This window comes from Lampetra fluviatilis, chromosome 78, assembly GCF_964198595.1.
Source record: "Lampetra fluviatilis chromosome 78, kcLamFluv1.1, whole genome shotgun sequence".
Taxonomy (NCBI): domain Eukaryota; kingdom Metazoa; phylum Chordata; class Hyperoartia; order Petromyzontiformes; family Petromyzontidae; genus Lampetra; species Lampetra fluviatilis.
This window is the reverse complement of record NC_136352.1, coordinates 493,498-512,287: the sequence shown is the minus strand read 5'-3', so window position 1 is coordinate 512,287 and position 18,790 is coordinate 493,498. Positions and strand designations below refer to the sequence as shown.

At 47.3% G+C, this 18,790-nt stretch overlaps 1 protein-coding gene across 1 annotated transcript in view; it reads left to right on the top strand.

Annotated features, from left to right (window-relative positions):
- Positions 1-18,790, top strand: part of LOC144953548 (uncharacterized) — a 155,260-nt gene that overhangs the window by 125,746 nt on the left and 10,724 nt on the right. Inside the window, exon 4 of the mRNA XM_078884101.1 lies at positions 15,112-15,466. Coding sequence (XP_078740227.1) covers positions 15,112-15,466 — 355 coding nt within the window. The remainder of the gene's footprint in view (positions 1-15,111; positions 15,467-18,790) is intronic.

Sequence of the window (18,790 nt, the reverse complement as noted above, 5' to 3'; positions counted from 1 at the left end):
CCGCCCGGTGACAGGCAATAACGTTACCGTTGCTTTGTCACATGTTTGGAAGAAGTAAAAACCTTCCTGGGCAGCAAAGAGCTCACCTTTGCTGAGCTGGAACAGCCAGAGTGGCTGGAAAAATTACATTTTATGGTAGACATGACAGCACATCTAAACACGCTAAATACAACCCTTCAGGGGAAAGGAGGCACAGCCCTGCACATGCTGGAGGAGGTTTTGGCATTCGAGCGCAAGTTGACAGTGTTTGTCAAAGATTTACAGAGAGGTACACTGTCTCACTTTCCCTCTTTGAGAGAGTTCAAACAAAGTCATGATACGATAAATTTGGAATATTTCAAGTCTGCAATCACCACAATGCAAAGTTCGTTTGGGAAACGATTCTGTGAGTTCAGAGAGGAAAAAACGACATTATCCTTCCCTGTCACTCCCCTGGCGATCGATCCATCCCTATTGAATATGACTGCATTTGCAGGTGTAAGTCAACCTGATCTTGAGATGGAACTGGCCGATATAGCCGACAAAGATATATGGGTGTCCAAGTTCAAATGCTTGACCGCTACTCTTGAGGATGTTGCCCGTCAGAAGGCCATTCTGGCTCAGAATCATAAATGGAGTGATATTGAAAACCTTCCCAAACAGGACAAACTTGTATTCGAAACATGGAATGCCATCCCCAACACTTATATAAACATGAAAAAGTATGCATTTGGAGTCCTGTCGATCTTCGGCTCCACATATGTATGTGAGCAGGTCTTCTCCAACATGAACTATATTAAAAACAAACATCGATCACGCCTCACAGATGACAGCTTGCAAGCCTGTGTGAAAATGAAGGTGACGTCTTACAGCCCTGATGTGCAGACACTGTGCACTGAGGTTCAGGAGCAAAAATCCCATTAACCAGGTAATTTAGCTATTAATTTGCAAAAATATATTTTACATTGTTAAGTGAAAAAGTCCTTTTTTTATTCAGATTGACAGCTGACTGCACGATCCTGTATATAGCAATAAGGTAAGAAACAATATATGCAGTGTTATATTTGTTTTAATAGTTGCAATGGTTTTGCGGCTCCCAGTTTATTTTTTCCTTCGGAAACGGGTCCAAGTGGCTCTTTATGTCTTAAAGGTTGCAGACCCCTGGGCTAGGGGGACCTAGGGGGACCTAGGGGAAGCCAGCTGACTCGACCCAGCCAATGTCCTCAGTCCCGGCCCTTAGAAGGACGTCGGGTCTGGGGGTTCCCAGGGTCCTAGTCTAAGCTGGACCTTAAAATGTATGCGTTTAGCAACGGAAGTCAATGCAGCTCAATGAGCACTGGACGGACATGGTCAGCTCTTGCAGTACCCTTCACGACATCTGCCTAAAATTTTTGTACATACTTCAGCTTTATAAAAAAAAAATTACCAGACGGTCCGTAGAGTAGAAGGTTGCAATAATCGCGCCGTGTTGAGTGGGTTTGTATTTGTGTGTGTGTGCATCCTGTATTTGTAAGGCGATAGCCACCCCTTTGTGCACCGTGCCTACCTTTAAAGGTACTTGCAGCAGTCTCTGCTTCCTACTTTTTGCAATCGCGCTCATGTGAGGGCTTATGCTCCCCTCCTCCTCTCCCCCTTCCTCCTCCTCTCCTCCCCGCTAGGCTGCCACCGATGGAGTGATCGGCCCCCTTGCACCAGCGTCCTCTCTGTGGGACATGGCTAGTGGCTGGCTCCCTACCGCCTCGGGTTATTCCACACACTCCCCACGTCAACCACCACTAATGCCGAGGTGGCGACTTGCAAGCGCGCGCTCGTGCAGGCACACGGGCAAGGACGACGGCCACGGCTCGCGCTAAAAATAGCACGGCGGATGCGCGGACGCGGGCGCAGTCAATGAGTTACTACGCAGCGCAGCCTCACTCGCACGCAAGCTCGAATTACGCACCACGCCGACACCCCTTATGTGATCGTCGCAACGCGAACACACTGCGTAAAGTGCGCTAAGTAAACCCGCACGCGATTGCGCACACGTGGCACAACGACGATCGTATTGATGATAATATTCACGCGTTAGTCCGCCGTGCAAACATGCACGCGAACGTCAGGAATCGTTTATGATTGAATACACGCCGATCGTCACACATACGCACGTACTCCTTCGCTCTCGCCACACACACAGAAACCACGCAGCGGCGTTGCTCTGTGCTAAAGTTTACTACTGGCTCGCCCGAAAAAAAACCCCCGCGTGACCCGGAGCAGATACCCAGCGAGCAGTGTCCCACCTATCTCTATCCAAACCCTCGTTGCACCCTCGCGCTATTCCTCACCCCTCTGACGTACTCACGGTATCCCACGGACGCGATGGGAGTCGGAGGGACGAGGGTCCGAGAGGTCTCTGCCTGGGTTGAGTTGTGGCTGCACTCGCTAGCGTCCCTCGGACGCTACAAGCGGCTGGGAGTCCGATGGGGTCGCTGGCTGACTCGAGGAGAACTGCCCAATGTTTCTCCTCTTCCCTCCTTTTATCTCTTCCCAATTCAAAAATCCCTGGTCAAGTTGTGTTGTCCTCCCAGCCAATCGGGCCCTCTCTTTCAATCCGGACAGGGCTGGGCAGAGAGCAGTACCCTGCTGGCCAATCGTGTGCCTACCTGGCGTCTTTCTCTCACTTGCCTCATAACCCGTTGTCTAAGTGTCCGTCCTTCCCTCCCGTGTTCTTGGTTGATGCTTTGTTGTTTTAGCCAGCTCGCTAGGTGTTTTGCTCTCCCCACGGACCTATTGCCCTGTGTTCGGTGTGTTCTCATTGCGGTTTGCCCGGGAAGCTTCGTCATGCCCATACAATTCTAAGCCAATTCACTGGGGGAGGGGGCGGCCAATCTCCTGGCATTGGGAAACCATGGGACATCCCCATGAGGGGGCCCTCGGGTAAAAACCCAGAGTGCCAGATGACCCCCCCCCACCACGAGGCCCTACGTGTGTGTGTGTTTAGAGGGGGTGTGCGTGCGTTCGTATGGGGGGTTGCGGGGGGATAGCAGCGCCGGCAGAGTTGCTCCGTTGCTGTGGCACCACACTCACACTCCCCCTTATTTATATTTTTCAGAACAAGAGCCTCTCCCTGTTTGGTGTTATCCTGTGAATAGAGGACCGTCCACCCCTCGTGGTGACTAAAGCCAGATCCAACCCATGAGTGACCCCCCTATATTCCTCAGATTCAGGCGTGATCAGTCCAACTCCCAATATAGGAAGGGCAGCCTCACCTCCACTATGACTGCTCGGAATTCCACGTGGCCAGCAGCAATGCCTCTTCTTTAGACTGTGGAGAGACAGCGCCTATCGTATCCCCCCCCCCCAGATCAAGTTATATCATTCCATGTCAGTCTCTGATCAAACCCTCAACTCAACTTCGCCTGTGGGTTGCGGTTTAAAGGGGCACTCTCATGAATAATGGTTGCAACAGTTTTCCCTCGAAGGGTTGACTGTGATCTGAGCACAATCATAACGATTGTCACTCTATGATCGCATGTGTTGGCTATACACAGCGACCACGCCCCCGGAAATAGTAATGCTACAGCACTCTTCCCCACGTTTGTATTGTAATACTGCGAGTACCAGCCTTGGCTGGCAGCCTCTCTCAATGACGCAAACATTTTTTTTAAACTCTCCGTGATGCATGGCTTCTGCCAATGCAGAGCTCCCTATCAATTTTGCCAGTCACGAGGGCAATCTCCGGCGCCTGTCACTCGCAGTACTGATTTCTGTTCTTGAGTCCTTGCTAATATATTAATTTTTCCACCTCAGGCTCTTTCTTCTCACAAAGGGGCAGCTGTTTTCCTTTTGAAGTCGCTTAGGCTGTTTGTTGTCCAGATGTCTTTATTACCGCCATGTTTCCGTTCACGGGTTGGAAGTGTTACATTTTTCTCGCCTCAGACTTAGATTCTCTCTCAAAAACGGGCGCTGTGGCCTTTGAAGTCGTGACCTATTGTGCAGAGGTGTGCTTGCTGTCGCCATGTTTTACGTCCTCTCATCACGGGTTGGAAGTAAAACAAAAAAAATTTTACACCTCTTATAGCTTGGTACCGTACCACTTTCCGCAGTTTTGACTCTGAAAGAGACTTAAAGTATGTTTTGAGCAGCATTCACAGCACTCACGTCACGGTTTGGAATTCTTGCGTGGTATTTGATATGTTAGGGGGAGGCGCCCCCTGCATACTTAATTTACTGCTACCATGTGCTGTGTTAGCTACTGGAAGACAAAGGCGGTTGGTGAGGCTCTGATCTCGTGAAATACATATTATCTTGGTCGTGTGTGATTGACATATTTCACATTGCATCTCTTCTGAATGACCATAGGTCTAATATTTTCATAATTATTTGGTTCATGCTTAACAAAGATTCGTGGACTACCATAGTTGTTACCAAGAATATTCCGAGGGTTTTGGTAACCTTTGTTCCCCGCCTGCATCGCCAGGGATCCGTGCTTCTTATTCTCAAGTTATATTTTGATATCCTGAGGTTGAAGATATAGCTAAGCTTCCAACTTTACTATTATATTTAAAAAACCCCAGTCAGCTCATAATGATGTACTGCCCTTGGGTGGATTTCGCTGTCCGAGGAGGTTTGTGACCCTTGCTGTTTCCGTCTTGTTGGTTTTATTGTGGGTTGTTTCCTTTATGGCAGTCTTTTCTTGAAGTCAACTGGGGATTTCCCACAGAATGTCATTAGCCCCCACTTGGGTTTGCCAGTTTTTAAAATTAAATTTTACGACTTCCCAAGTAGGCTTGCGAGTAATCATCCTCCAGTTGTCTTTTGTGTGGCAAAGTAGGAGGCAGGGGGGTACTCACCCTTTCCGTGCCCCAGCGCAACATCCCAATCAAAATTATAAAAAAGGGCAGAATCACTATTAATTTACATTTTTGAAAAAGGCATATATACAACATGCTCTTTGAGTGTTTGTGATGAGATTTGAAACAAAACTCCGAGTTGCTGAGGCAATTAAGAAAGCACCATACAAATGCTAATATTATTATAACATAGTGAATGATTTGGAGCTGATTGGCTCTCACTCCTGGTTAGAGATCTACCCAACCCACAGGTCCGCAAATACTGGCTGCTCTTACTCTGCAGGTTAAACATAGGAATTGAGTGTTCAACTTCACGTTATTTTCATTAAAAGCCCGTGACAAAGGTGAATCTATTGGAGCTTCATTGTCTCACGCTTACACATCTACCGGGTCTCCATTTGATTTTGTATTGTCTAGGAAGTCCACCCACACCTCCACTTCCACAAACTGCTGGGAGTTGACTTGCTCTGCCTCACAGTCAGAATTATCCTCCTGCTTCACGTTGCCTTCATCAATGTGAAGGTCCGATGTTGGAGTTGAATCATCATATTCACATTTTACCTCATTTCTTCGCTCTTCAGTGTCGCCTCTTCACATTTCACATTCGCCTCTTCACATTTCACGTTGATACCTTTTAAAGTGTCCAAGCCGGGATTTCCTTCTGGTTCTTGTTTCAGAAAGGATTGGCTCATTGCAGCACTTTGACTTTCACAAGTCGATTTCAGACCACACTCCTTGGGGATCTTCTGATGCCTGTGTATTCTCTGGTGTCTTTGAAGATGTGCTAACTGTGAAAACGCCTTCCCGCACAGAGTGCACTTGAAGGGTTTCTCTCCTGTGTGTGTTCTCTGGTGGCTCTGAAGAACAGAAGGCCATGCAAACGCCGTGCTGCACAAAGTGCACTTGATGGGTTTGTCTCCTGTGGGTGTTCTCTGGTGGCTCTGAAGAACTGATGACTGTGCAAATGTCTTCTCACACACAGTGCACTTGAAAGGTTTTTCTCCTGTGTGAGTTATCTGGTGCTGTGTAAAATTTCCAGTACGATCCGTGCTGTTTGCATTCTGGTCGAATTGTTTCCTTCTTGTACCGATCTGAGCTGAGTGCCTTTACTCCATCAGATCAATTCTGCAGAGGAAGCGTCAGAGGAAACGTCAGCTGCAGACAGAAAAACATATCCATACCATCTACGGTATTAATATATATACAGTCACACATGACTTACACGTCTATACTTATTCATATCTTTATGATATAGTGAAAGCGATTCCCCAATTCATCACACTGGCTGTTAAGGCACACTATTAGAGGACAAATGGTCATAAATATGCCTGGATGCCCTAGTATCTTCAAAATGAATGTTTACCAAAAACTCCAAGCACACAATTTCGGCTGTCTAGCTACGAAAATATTTATTAAAGAACAATTCAGCTAACATAGCAATGGGTGTTGAAAACAATACTATTTGTATTATGCAGAAATGCATAGATTAATGTTCAATCGAAACTTTGAGGTGTGAAGCCAGGCTCAGATTGGCTTGAATGCTCGAATGAACAGATCTAACTTCAGCTGCATATGTGCCGAGATATTTTCCTGGCTGTTTACATTCTTATAAAAAGTTCTAGAGGAAAACTAAAATAAACTATTCTTTTGATTTAACCTCCATGTTCAACAGTTAATATACATTACTGAAAATACAAACTTGACACTGTCACACATTGGCATGGTAAAAAGGTGGTGGTGTGTCCAAAACCATACCTAACTGATAATTGATGTGTAATCTCTGTCATGTAATTTCTGGATACTATTTTGAATTATCCAAATTTTGGCTGACACCAACATGCAATGACCTATGCGTTTTGAATGACACAATAGTATGATTTACATCCACTGTTCAGCAGACGGTGCATATTTTGGTTGATGTTACTGGAGTAGCCAGGGGAGCCTGTCGGATTTGTACCTTGATTCTCTGCAATAAAAAGAGAATGCGCTACCACTTGGCTTCCCTCAATCTGAGTGTAGGCATGCCAGCGTGAATGTTTTAACCGGCGCAGATGTTCCATTTAGAGAAGTCCACGTTTCACATGCCTTTCGAAGGGAGGGCATGACTGGCCGAGAAGACCCGAAGCTTCGTGCGGAGCGATTGAACAGGTAGCTTCCACACAGCATTGCGCAGCTGATGAAAAGATAATCCTGCCTGACTGATTCGGACCACACAACACACTGTGTAGACATGTATTGTGTGCACAAAGTGTACCCACAATCTGCACTTAGAGTATACGTCACCACGGCGCTTGTGCCAGGCTATGTGTACGTTAAGGCCACTTGAAGTGTCGAACGCCCGCCTACTATGCCAACAGTGTACACAAAGATCCCCATATAGCCTTAACAGACTTGGGGCAAGTGCTGTTAGCGAGCACCTATGAAGGCCAACAACACACGAGGGGGTGGGTGGCCAACACCACGCCCGGCCACCTTTGTCTCCCTAGTGGCGATGTTTACACACCGCACCAGGTATTCATTTGAGCCTGAGTCACTGGGTGTTGGCCGTGAGCGGGAATCGAACTCGGGTCACGGGTTCATAGCGCAGTGCGCTAACCGCTACACTACCACTCCACACACAGTGTACAGTGTACGTATACTCTTTTGTTTTTTCGGTAAAGTCGCGTAGGTTAAAAGAAAACAAATAAATTAAATCACGACGTTTCGGAAGCAACACAAGCTTCCGTCTTCAGGTGAAACCGTCACAGCAAAATTGCTGTAAAATTGCTTGATACAGCAATTTTACTGTGACGGTTTCACCTGAAGACAGAAGCTTGTGTTGCCTCCGAAACGTCATGATTTAATTTGTTTTCTTTTAACCTACGTGACTTTACCGAAAAAACCAAAGAGTATGATCCTTGCAGTTACGAAAGCTTGAAATCTAAAGTGTACGTACAATAATATTGACGTTATTGAGCTGACCCACCCAAGGGTGCTCTGATCAAGAAAGGGAGCAATGGAAAAGGAATCTCAATCAACTTGAACTCTAACCCCGCTCTCTGACGTCAACCCAGCCAGTGACGTCATGTCATCAAGGCAGCTACGCCAGTCACTGGCGGTTCATTAACATAATTTAATCATAAATACCGTCGTGAGTTGCGACGGGGCAAGCAGCCACGCCCATCACAACACATGGGCCCGGGTCACCATAATTTATTCAATTCCTCCGCCTCTCATTGGGGGAGGCTATTGTATCCCGCAAATGACGTCATGTCACCTGCTGCAGCGTGACGTCACGAGATATCAGGAAGCTGCAGCTCTGCGCGCACACTCACGGAGATCAGAGGTGAGAAGTTCACATCGTGGTTGTTTTTGTTGTCGTGGTGGTGGTTGTTGTTGTTTACCCAGGTAGAGCCTCGCTCCTCTCTCTCGTAGGGATATCAATTGAGTATCAGCGAGTATGGAATCGATGTCCAGGTTGGAACATTACAACGCGGGGCCTAACAATGCGGCGCCTTTCCTCCTGATTTCATTTGCTTTAAGTCTCTGCTTAAGTTTAATTTGTCTTCACCTGGCTCACTACTTAGACACTTTTTTTTCTTTTAAATATTTCTAGAGTTTTTACTTATTTTATCAGGCCAATCCCACTTAAGCTAAACCGTTTTTTTAGAAGCGACCTGCCCACAACAAAGTGGCTTATCAACGTGTGGAAATGTATATCGGTCAAATACTCTAAACGCGTGGTGATGTTGACTAAATATGGAGGGAAAAACCGGAGGACCCGAGGAAAAATCCACGCAAACATGGAGAGAGAGAGACACGCAAACTCCAAATGTACATCCATAATCCAGGTTTGTTTGGGTTAGATCGCCTTAAATATATAAATGTGTCGTTAAACCCCCCACACCCGACACAGCCAACTAGTAAGGTTTGTCACGTAAACAAAACGTGCCAATTCGTCACTAGTACAGCACACGGGTTGTGTATTGGAGAGCCAAGCCACAACATTTACAATCTGAGTACGACGTTTTGCCAGTAATTACAACCAGCTTCATTAGGCGACAGCCAAATCTTGTGGCTTGGCTCTGTGAGAATATTAATCAGGTCGCTGGGTTCATAGCGCAGCACACTAACCATTTCACTACCGCTCCCAAATCACGCACAACATCATCTGAAGTACAGTATAGTATTTATTCAGTAATAACTAAGTTACCCGGCTTAGCTCAGGTTTCAATAATCAAACATTAAGAGTAATGTCTTGCCATGCTGGCTTTATTATAATTATTGAATTCTGCCAATGAAGTCTAAATGTGTGTATATTGTCACGGGTTTTTGGTTGTGTTATACAATCGCAGGTCTTGTTTGTTTCATAATGAGGGCAGCTTTTAAATTCGTTACCCACGGAGAGCTTCAGGATAGACAATGTTGGATGTTTTGCCATCTGGTGGGTTTAATCGAATGAAGCTTGCGTACATGTCGACAGCAAATTGGCGGAAGAGCTCTGCATCTCAAGAATAGATTGAAGCTGCCGTTTCGCACTATGACCCTGAAGGCAAAGAAGTCCATGTCGGAAATCTTTTGTGTTGGCAAGCCTGCTGCTGGGTCAGCTTGGCGAAGTAGGAAATGTTAGCCATCATCACCTTGCTAAAACATCCGTGGACATTGAAGATCATCATTTGATCGGTGCGCTTCAATTCTGTGCAGGGTATTGTTTCTCAGTTACAAGACGATTCCTCGAGTGCCATGTTGCTCAGCCGTCAGAATGACAGCGACTTCAGATGTTGTGAGTGCATTTAAGCAGGTGCAGCCCCGGGCTGACCCGGGGCTGCACCTGTTTCCTTTCCAAATTAGGTGATGGTTTACTCGTGCAACCGAGTGTTGCGCAAGCGCACGTGTTTGTCCTCGGTTGCACTCGGCCTACAGTGTGCGCCACGTGTTTAACCATATAGTTATACTCTTTTATTGTCTTGGAATATTTTTTGTATACGGTTTCTCAATGTTTTTTAAAATTTTCTTTGGGTCTTTTGATAAAGTCACAGATGGTTCAAAGAAAATAACAAGGACCCAATCAAAACCATCACCTTGCCATAGCAGGAGTCACCAATAGGATTTCAAAAAATCTAAATCATGAACAAATAATATCCAGGTTCGATTTAACACAGTACATAAAATTTGTGATCTGATCACTTCTGTGAAGGATGTGATCTCTGATATGCAATACCCTGGCGTCTACAAACTAAGCTGTGTCTGCAGCAGTATCTACATTGGGGAAACTAAGCGACATGTCTCGGACCGTGTTCGTAAACATAAGGCAGATCTGAAACACGGTAGGACCAATACCTCGACCGTGGCTGATCATTGTTTTAATGCTGTGGGGTCACGTGAAATGTTTTTCTCTAAGACGAAGATACTTTGCAAACCCACTGGTTATCAACAAAGATTTGTTCATGAAGCCATCCATATATACAGACACAGATACATTTTTAACCGAGAAGATGGGTACAAACTTAACAATCATTGGAAGGACGTTATCAACCAGTTTAAGTCATAACTGGCTGTGATGTTCCCTTCCTGCCACCTTCTGATGTAAATTTTTTATTTTTTCCCATGGCTTCGGCTCTCTGATTTTACATTAACAGGTTGAATTTCTCGCGCCAACAGGGCCACCTACGGACACCGACCTCTACGTCACGGTGGCTCTGCGATCTTACATTAACATGCTAATCTCTCACATTAACATCGCCACCCGCGCACTCGTTGCGAATGCCGCTCTCCGATCTTACATTAACATGCTAATCTCTCACCTAAACATCACTAGCCCCGCCAACTTCGTTTATGACCCTAGGACTACACCATATAAAAGTCTTCATTCAGCAGCTTTCCTCCTAATGACGATCACTTGTGTTGTGATCGAAACGTTGTAGTTTTTTGTTATTTTCTTTGAACTATCTACGTGACTTTACTGAAAGACCCAAAGAATATGAAAGCTTGAAGTCAAGATTTATTTCAATTGTTTAGTTTATAGTTTATTTGGAATACAGTACAGTACTTATTTCAATTGTGATGTAAATTTTAGTTGCCCTTTACCTAATGCGATTACTTAGGTAAGGCTTAAGTATTGATTATCGTGCTTTTAGCTTTTGCGCGGCACTTTCTAAGAACGTAACCTCCGCGATATTAAAGGGCCTGCTGTATTTTCTGTCCATCCACTACAGCAGAGGAGTGCGGATTTTCAGCAGAAACTATATCTCTGCTTTCTTTATATAATTGAGGCCTATAGTACCATAAATAGGCTTGGGGCTTTGGGTTGGTTTTTTGTTTTCGATGTCTCTGCCTCTGCTCATATTCGTTGAGGATTTTCATGATTTTGGGCAGGCCTGTCTAAAGCTGCGTGACCAAGAGTCAGAGTCATTTCCTATTCAACTTGGCTTGTGGCAGAAATTCACTCTGGCCCCATGCATTACATTACATAGCATTTTAAATGATTACGTAGTTTTAAAAGCTCACAATGGTCATCTTAATCAATTGCATTTGTTACGGTTACAATAGTATGCTAATCGATGCCTGGTTATAATTAACGGGCCGTTCCCTGCAGGTCAACGATGTTGCATTTGCTGATGATCTGGTAATGGATTCTCAATGAGATTGAGTTGAGGAATCTTGTGCTATGCCTGGATAATTCCATCATGAAATGGGGCCTTGAGTATGTTCCACAAACATGAATTCCCTCCCTGGGAATTTCTGCACCTGCTGAACTCTCCTTGGATAATCAGGCAGTTCTACAAGTTGTGGAGGAGCTCCCATACCTGGTTAATGTGTTCACAACCAGCTCTGGTTTGGCAGCCAGTCTCACTTCAAATTAGCCGAGCAGCATTCATTTCATTAGTGTAGCACTGTGGAAGTTGCCTCGACTTTTGCTCCATACAAAGCTGTGAGTGTCCATCGCCAAGGTCTAGTCTGTCTGAGACCATCCATCTCCCTGCCATACTGGCATCGCACCTGCCTCTTACGCTTCATCCTGCGGATGGTGGGCGCACAGGACAGCGCCACGAAGCCATTCGAGGCTGGGCCCCAATGGGTTACGTGAGTCACCTAGCCACCAGGTGCTTGTTGGTGAACACCACCCCAGACCTCGTTCCAGGGGTGATATCAATATAGAATGTATGTAAGGATGCCCCCCAATAGACTCCCCCTCGCACTCTACCAGGCACGTCCCACTGGGGGATGACCCCGGGGCCGGCCCAGGACACGCTGGTGAGACTATGTCGCTCGGCTGGCCTGGGAACACATGGGAAATCCCCAGGAAGAACTAAAATCTGTCGCCAGGGAAAGGGAAGTCTGAACCACCCTACTCAATGTGCTGCCACTAAAACCCTCACCTGGACAAGCAGATTTAGAAACTAACAAAGCTGTGATTCTTTTTAGCCACAGATATTACTCCTTTCTCTATGGATCCAAAATATTAACGTATTTTAAGGACCGTCTGTGCTGGCTTATACATTTAAGGCTGGCCTGCCTATGTTCCCTCCTCTATTGAACCAGGCAAGATTGTATTAGAACCTTACAGACCCCTAAAATATCAGTACAGAATATAATCAGTGAGTCTCTTTGGCAGGCGAGGCTGCATTGGTTGGGTCATCATTCCTGCATAACCAGACAACGCATGTTCAAGCAGCTTCTGTTAGTCCAAATATTAGGGTCTAAACAGGCATGGCATTTACATCATGGGATCTCCTTTTCCAGTACCAAAATATGATAATAGATTTTTCCCCTTTTTTCCTGCAACAAAACAGGTGTTAAGATGTTAAAACACCAAACTGAAACCTTTTACAAGAAATCATGTCTACATTAACCACAATGCTTATGGTCAGAATGCAAAAAAAAACATACTCTAAAATAGATGCATTGTCCTTGAAACTGATTGGTCCACACCGTTTGAGATGAGGCTTAAAAGAAAGCTGTCTCTGGTGTCGACCAATCCGTTTCAAGGACAATGCATATATTATCAGAGTATGTTTTTTTGTTTGCATTCTGACCACAAGCATTGTGGTTAATGTAGACATGATTCCCTGTTAAAGGTTTCAGTTTGGTGTTTTAAGATTTTTTTGCCAGAAAAAAGGGAAAAACCTATTATCAGGCATGGCATTGGCTAGAGAAGAGATTGGAGGATGTGGAGGTGATCACACCTGCTGATGACTGGTACCAGGAGTGTCAAGATCGGCCTCAGTGGAGGAAGCTGGTGACATGCTGCAGGGCAGTTGGAGGTATTTGCTTTGCAACAACAATGAGGTCAGAGGAGCGACGCTCGCATGAATGGGTGGAATGCTGGGTGCCTAAAACGCAGCAAGACAGCGGGGAGCACAGCTGGTGCATCTGTAGTGTTGTAAAGGACGGACTTCTAAACTTCTTTATGGCATAGTCAACGTTTTTGGGTTTAGAGCGCGTTATTTATAAATGTGCCGTAACCCTCCACCACCCGACACGGCCAATCAGTAAAAAAGTGTCACGTTGACAAAAGACAAATAGTTCACTGCTTTAGCCCACCGGTGTGTTGAAGCGTGAAACCACAACATTTACAATTTGAGTACGACGTTTCACTGGTAATTGCATCCAGCATCATCGGGCAATTCACCATTCTGGCGAATTCACCATTCTGGCGAATTGCCCGATGATGCTGGATGCAATTACCAGTGAAACGTCATACTCAAATTGTAAATGTTGTGGTTTCACGCTTCAACACACCGGTGGGCTAAAGCAGTGAACTATTTGTCTTTTGTCAACGTGACACTTTTTTACTGATTGGCCGTGTCGGGTGGTGGAGGGTTATGACACATTTATAAATAACGCGATCTAAACCGAAAAACGTTGATTATGAATAATATTGGTCGCGAAAGCCTACGTGTTAAACTTCTTTATGGCACACACTGTTTATTATCTTAATACACAGTCCATATCACACAAAGGGGGTATATGGTCCCCTCACCCGTTACCCTGAGGAGACAGCCTCCGGACCTTGCAGGCTATCTAATCTCCCTGCTATCCCAGTGTCCTCTGGCTGGACCTAGGTGATCTCTCCCCAACCACTGGTTACACTGAGCCCTAGCCCTGATAAGGGCTGGAGGGCTTTGTCCAGGGTCCTAGATGTCTTCGGCCGACTTGGGTCTTCGTGTAGCAGAACTGGCCAAGAGCTCTCAGCGCTCTGGCTTTTATACCTGTTCGTGGCCGGGTTGTCCAATCCCCGGCCACCTTGTGGGACCCTCCGATTGGTCCTTCCCAATCTGGCGTTTGGATCCTACCTCACGCCCTTTGACCCTGACTGTTTGATTGAGTTGGAAAACCTTGTTTACGATCCGCTCTCTCATAGTTTGCGAACAGCGAGTAGTTAACACCACTACACATCTGTCAATCATCTCAGTCATCCCTTGACACACCGATAATTCCTATGACCTGCTGACAAGTGACCCACACATGGCATTAAATTGCACCTATCATGGGATGAGCATTGTGACAAGGTTACTTCCAATTATTGATGAATGGTGGCTGTTTTGTTGATATCTGTTACTGATTCATGTGAAATGTATGTATGTAAGAGTTTGTTTATGTGGGGAGTGGTGATGCAGTTATCTTACTGCATTATGAACTCAGCAAACATGATTGATAAGTGGTATCTGACTTATTGTAGGCCTCTGCTATGTTGATTGATCCTTAATTATTTGGTGATGTGAGGAAGCATTAATACTGAGTAGATGAAAGCAGCCAGGCATGTTTTTGGACACACCACCTTTTTACCATGCCAGTGTGTGACAGTGTTAAGTTTATATTTGCTGTAAAGTATATTAACTCTTTTGAACACGGAGGTTAAATCAAAACAATAATTTATTTTAGTTTTCCTCTGGAACTTTTTATACGAATGGAAACAGTCAGGAAATGAACACGGCACATATGCAGCTGAGGTTAGGTCTGTTCATCCGAGCATTCAATTCTAGGGCGTCCAAGCATATTGGTGACCATTTGTCCTGTCATTGTGTGCCTTAACAGACCGTGTGATAAATTGGGAAATCTTTTTCACTATATCATGAAAATATGAATAAGTATAGACGTGTATGTCATGTTAGACTGTGTACATATGCATTCCTCTGTCCCTCCATACTGACATAGATGGTGTGGATATTTTTTTTCTGTCTGCAGCTGACGCTTCCTCTGACACTTCCTCTTCAGAATTGGTGTGATGGAGCGAAGGCACTCAGCACAGCTCTGTACAAAAAGGCAACAATGTGACCAGTATGCAAACAGCACGGATCGTACTGGAAACTTGACACAGCACCAAAGAACACACACAGGAGAGAAACCTTTCAAGTGCACTGTGTGTGAGAACACATTTGCACATCCATCACTTCTTCAGAGGCACCAGAGAACACACACGGGAGAGAAACCCTTCAAGTGCACTGTGTGTGAGAAGGCATTTGCACGGTCATCAGTTCTTCAGAGGCACCAGAGAACACACACAGGAGAGAAACCCTTCAGGTGCACTGTGTGTGATATGGCATTCGCACATTCATCACATATTCAAAGACACCAGAGAACACACACAGGAGAGAAACCCTTCAGGTGCACTGTGTGTGATAAGGCGTTTGCACAGTCACCACATCTTCAAAGACACCAGAGAATACACACAGGTGAGAAACCCTTCAGGTGCGCTGTGTGTGAGAAGGCATTTGCAGACTCATCAGTTCTTCGGAGCCACCAGAGAACACATAGGCATCGGGAGATTCCTAAAGAGGGGAGTTTGAAATCGACTTGTGAAAGCCAAAGTGCTGCAATTAGCCCTTCCCTCATGAAACAAGATCCAGAAGAAAATCCCAGCTTTGACACTTGGAAAGGTATCAAGATGAAATATGAAGACGCGAAGGTGAAATGTGAAAAAGTGACAGTAAAGAGCGAAGAAGTGAAGGTAAACTGTGAAGATGAAGATTCAGCTCGAAAATCAGACCTTCACATCGATGGAGGCAATGTGAAGCAGGAGGAGAATTCTGATTCTGAGGCAGAGCGAGGCAACTCCCCGAAGTTTGTAGAAGTGGAGGTGTGGGTGGACTTCTTAGACAATACAAAGTCAAATGGAGACCCTGTAGATGTGTAAGCTTGACACAATGAACTTCCAATAGGTTCATCTTTGTCACAGGCCTTTAATGAAAATAATGTGAAGATGAACACTCAATTCCTAGGTTCAACCTGCAGCGTAAGAGCGGCGAGTATTTGTGGACCTGTCGGTTGGGTAGATGTCTAACCAGAAACGAGAGCCAATAAGCTCCCAAGCCTTCACTATGTTATAATAATATTTGCATTCATATGGTGCTTGCTTAATTGGCCATAATAGAGGTTTTTTGGATTAGATCGCGTAAATATCAATGTTTCGTTAAACTCGCCACTACCCAATTGGTTCTGTACTGGTATAGTGTAATAGTGCAGACTGTTGTCCAGCAACGGCACCTGCGGTGGACGAACAGTACACACGCCGGTGAGCATATACATGGGGTGTTGGCAGGGCGGAGGAACTGTGGCAAGGGTCACGGAAGCCCCCATCTGGAAGCCCCTAGAATCTGCTAGTGGGTTCGAGAAGGGAGGCGCGGCCAGGGCGGAGCTAGGCCGCGCTGGGTAGCATAAAAGCAGCTGAGAGCGGGAGCTCAGGGTTGCCGGTTCTGGGAGTGGGCTCGTCTCGTCGTCGCTGTCATCTTCGCCGCCTTTGTTGCTGCCGTCTTTGCTAGATTTTGCGTTGCCGGATTGTTGTTGGCTGTCTCGGTCAGCGCCATCGGTGTTAGACGGTCAGGGTTGTGTTATGCTAGGCTAGACAACTATGGAGAGTGCGATGGTCAACCTGTGAAGGTGTTAATAAAGAAGGTGCCCCCTGAGATACCTTGTTTTCAGCTACAATAACACTACAACTGGTGTCAGGAGTGGGGTGAAGAAAGAACCCACCTATAGTGTCGTCAGAGGACTGGAACGGTGAAACATTCATCCTCCCGGCAGCCCCGGGACTTCGGTTACAAAGCCCAATGGTAGAGAGAGAGCGGCTGCGGATCGGCGGGACAGCGGTTGTGGATCGGCGGGAGAGCAGCTGTGCATCAGTGGGAAAGCGGCTGCGGATCAGCAGGAGAGCGGCTGCGCATCAGTGGGAGAGCGGCCGCGGATCGGCGGAAGAGCGGCGGCGAATCCGTGAGAGAGGAGCCCCATCCTCCACGGTCACGCGCCGAGCACGCGTCATAGCCGAGGACCGTCATGTTGAGGGGAGCGCAGGATGGTGCGTGAGGCGCGTCATGGCTAGCGGCACGGAAAGGAGTCACAAGGGGACCCTGGCGGCGGTCCCGTCAATGCGGGAGCGGAGGAGCCTGGACTGGGGACCGCGCATGTGGTGGGCACCATTTTCCCCATGGAGGGCCTGGCATGGCTGGCGGGGGCTATTTTTCGAAGAGCGTGGGACAGCGCTGGAGGGGCACCGGAGTCGATGGCACTGCAAGGGGTAATTTTTGGTCTCCCGCGCGATGCCCGCACGAGGTTTCGCCAGCGGAAGCGAGGGGAGGTAGAGATGCCCTTTGCTTTCCGGGAGGCGCTGCTGGCGCTGGGACGGAAAGCGTACCCTCAGATGGGTGAGACGGCGCTCGTCTCCTTGGCAACGGAAGGGTTGTTGGCGCTGGCACGGGAGTCGGGGATCGTCCTGCCCTTCGCTGAAGGCATGAGGATCATGTCCTTGAAGGTGGCCCAGGAAATTCAGGGTCACAAGACCTGCCAGCATTGGCCCAAAGTGGAGGCTTGGCCATGGCGGGAGGAGGACATGGTGGCTGTGGTGTGTGGCCAGGGGACGCACGGGAGAAGGCCCCCGCAGGTGGGTTGGTAACCACGGGGCAGCCCCCTCTGCCCTGGGGTCCCACGGCCTAGTGTTTCAGGTGTGGTTGGCCGGGCCACATCGCCATAGCATGCTGGGGTGTCAGCAGGGCGCCGGCAGCGCCACCGATGCCCTCCAACCCGCCAGCAACGTCTTCCCAAGCTCCACCGGATCCGAGTCTCTGATTCTTTCCGAGACGGGCGTGTGCAAAGTGTCAGGGGCTGGATCTGATTAGATGCTACTGTGGAATTCAGGAGGGGCCGCGCCCTTTAGGCTATTGTTTTTTTGTTCCCATTCTTCAGAATCCCAAGGAATGCAAGACCCTGCAAGGCGGGGTTGACCAGTGTCAAGGACCGGCTCACGTTAGCTATGTTCCAGTAAATGCAGACTCTCCCTTGTAAGGTGGGATTCGGAGGGGTTGTCTATGTTGTTTGGGTTGCGTATGTTGTTTCGGTTGCGTTATCGGTTCGCGGTGTCGGGGGGTGGTGTCGCCGTTGTGCGGTCCCCGACGGGGTTCTTGCTCACACAGCGGTTGCGCTGCGTGTTGTCAGTTTGCAGGGGGTGCCGCTGGTTGTCCGTTTTTGTTGACGGTCTGCGGGGGGCACCGGGGTTCTTCTATGTGGTTACGGTTCACGTGAGAAGCTGCGGTTGCACTCGATGGGAAGTATTGCAACCAAGGTTTTTTTTGTGTCGGTGTTGTTACTCGGGGTTGGGGGTTGCTCTGCCTATCCACCGGTTGCAGTTGCTGGATCTCAGCCAACTGTTGTCCAGCAACGACAACTGGGGTTGAAAAACAGTACACACGCCGGTGAGCATATACACGGGTGTGTCGAAAGGGCGGAGGAACTGGGCAAGGGTCAGGGAAGACCATATCTGGAGCCCCTGGAATCTGCTCGTGGGTTCGAGAAGAAAGTCGTGACAAGGGCGGAGCTTGGCCATGCTGGGTAGCATAAAAGGAGCTGAGAGTGGGAGCTCAGGGCTGCCGGTTCTGAGAGTGGGCTCGTCTCGTCGTCACTGTCATCTTCGTCGCTTTTGTCGCTGCCGTCTTCGCTAGATATTGCGCGGCCGGAGAGTTGTTGGCTGTCTCGGTCAGCGCCATCGGTGTTATTCAGTCAGGGTTGTG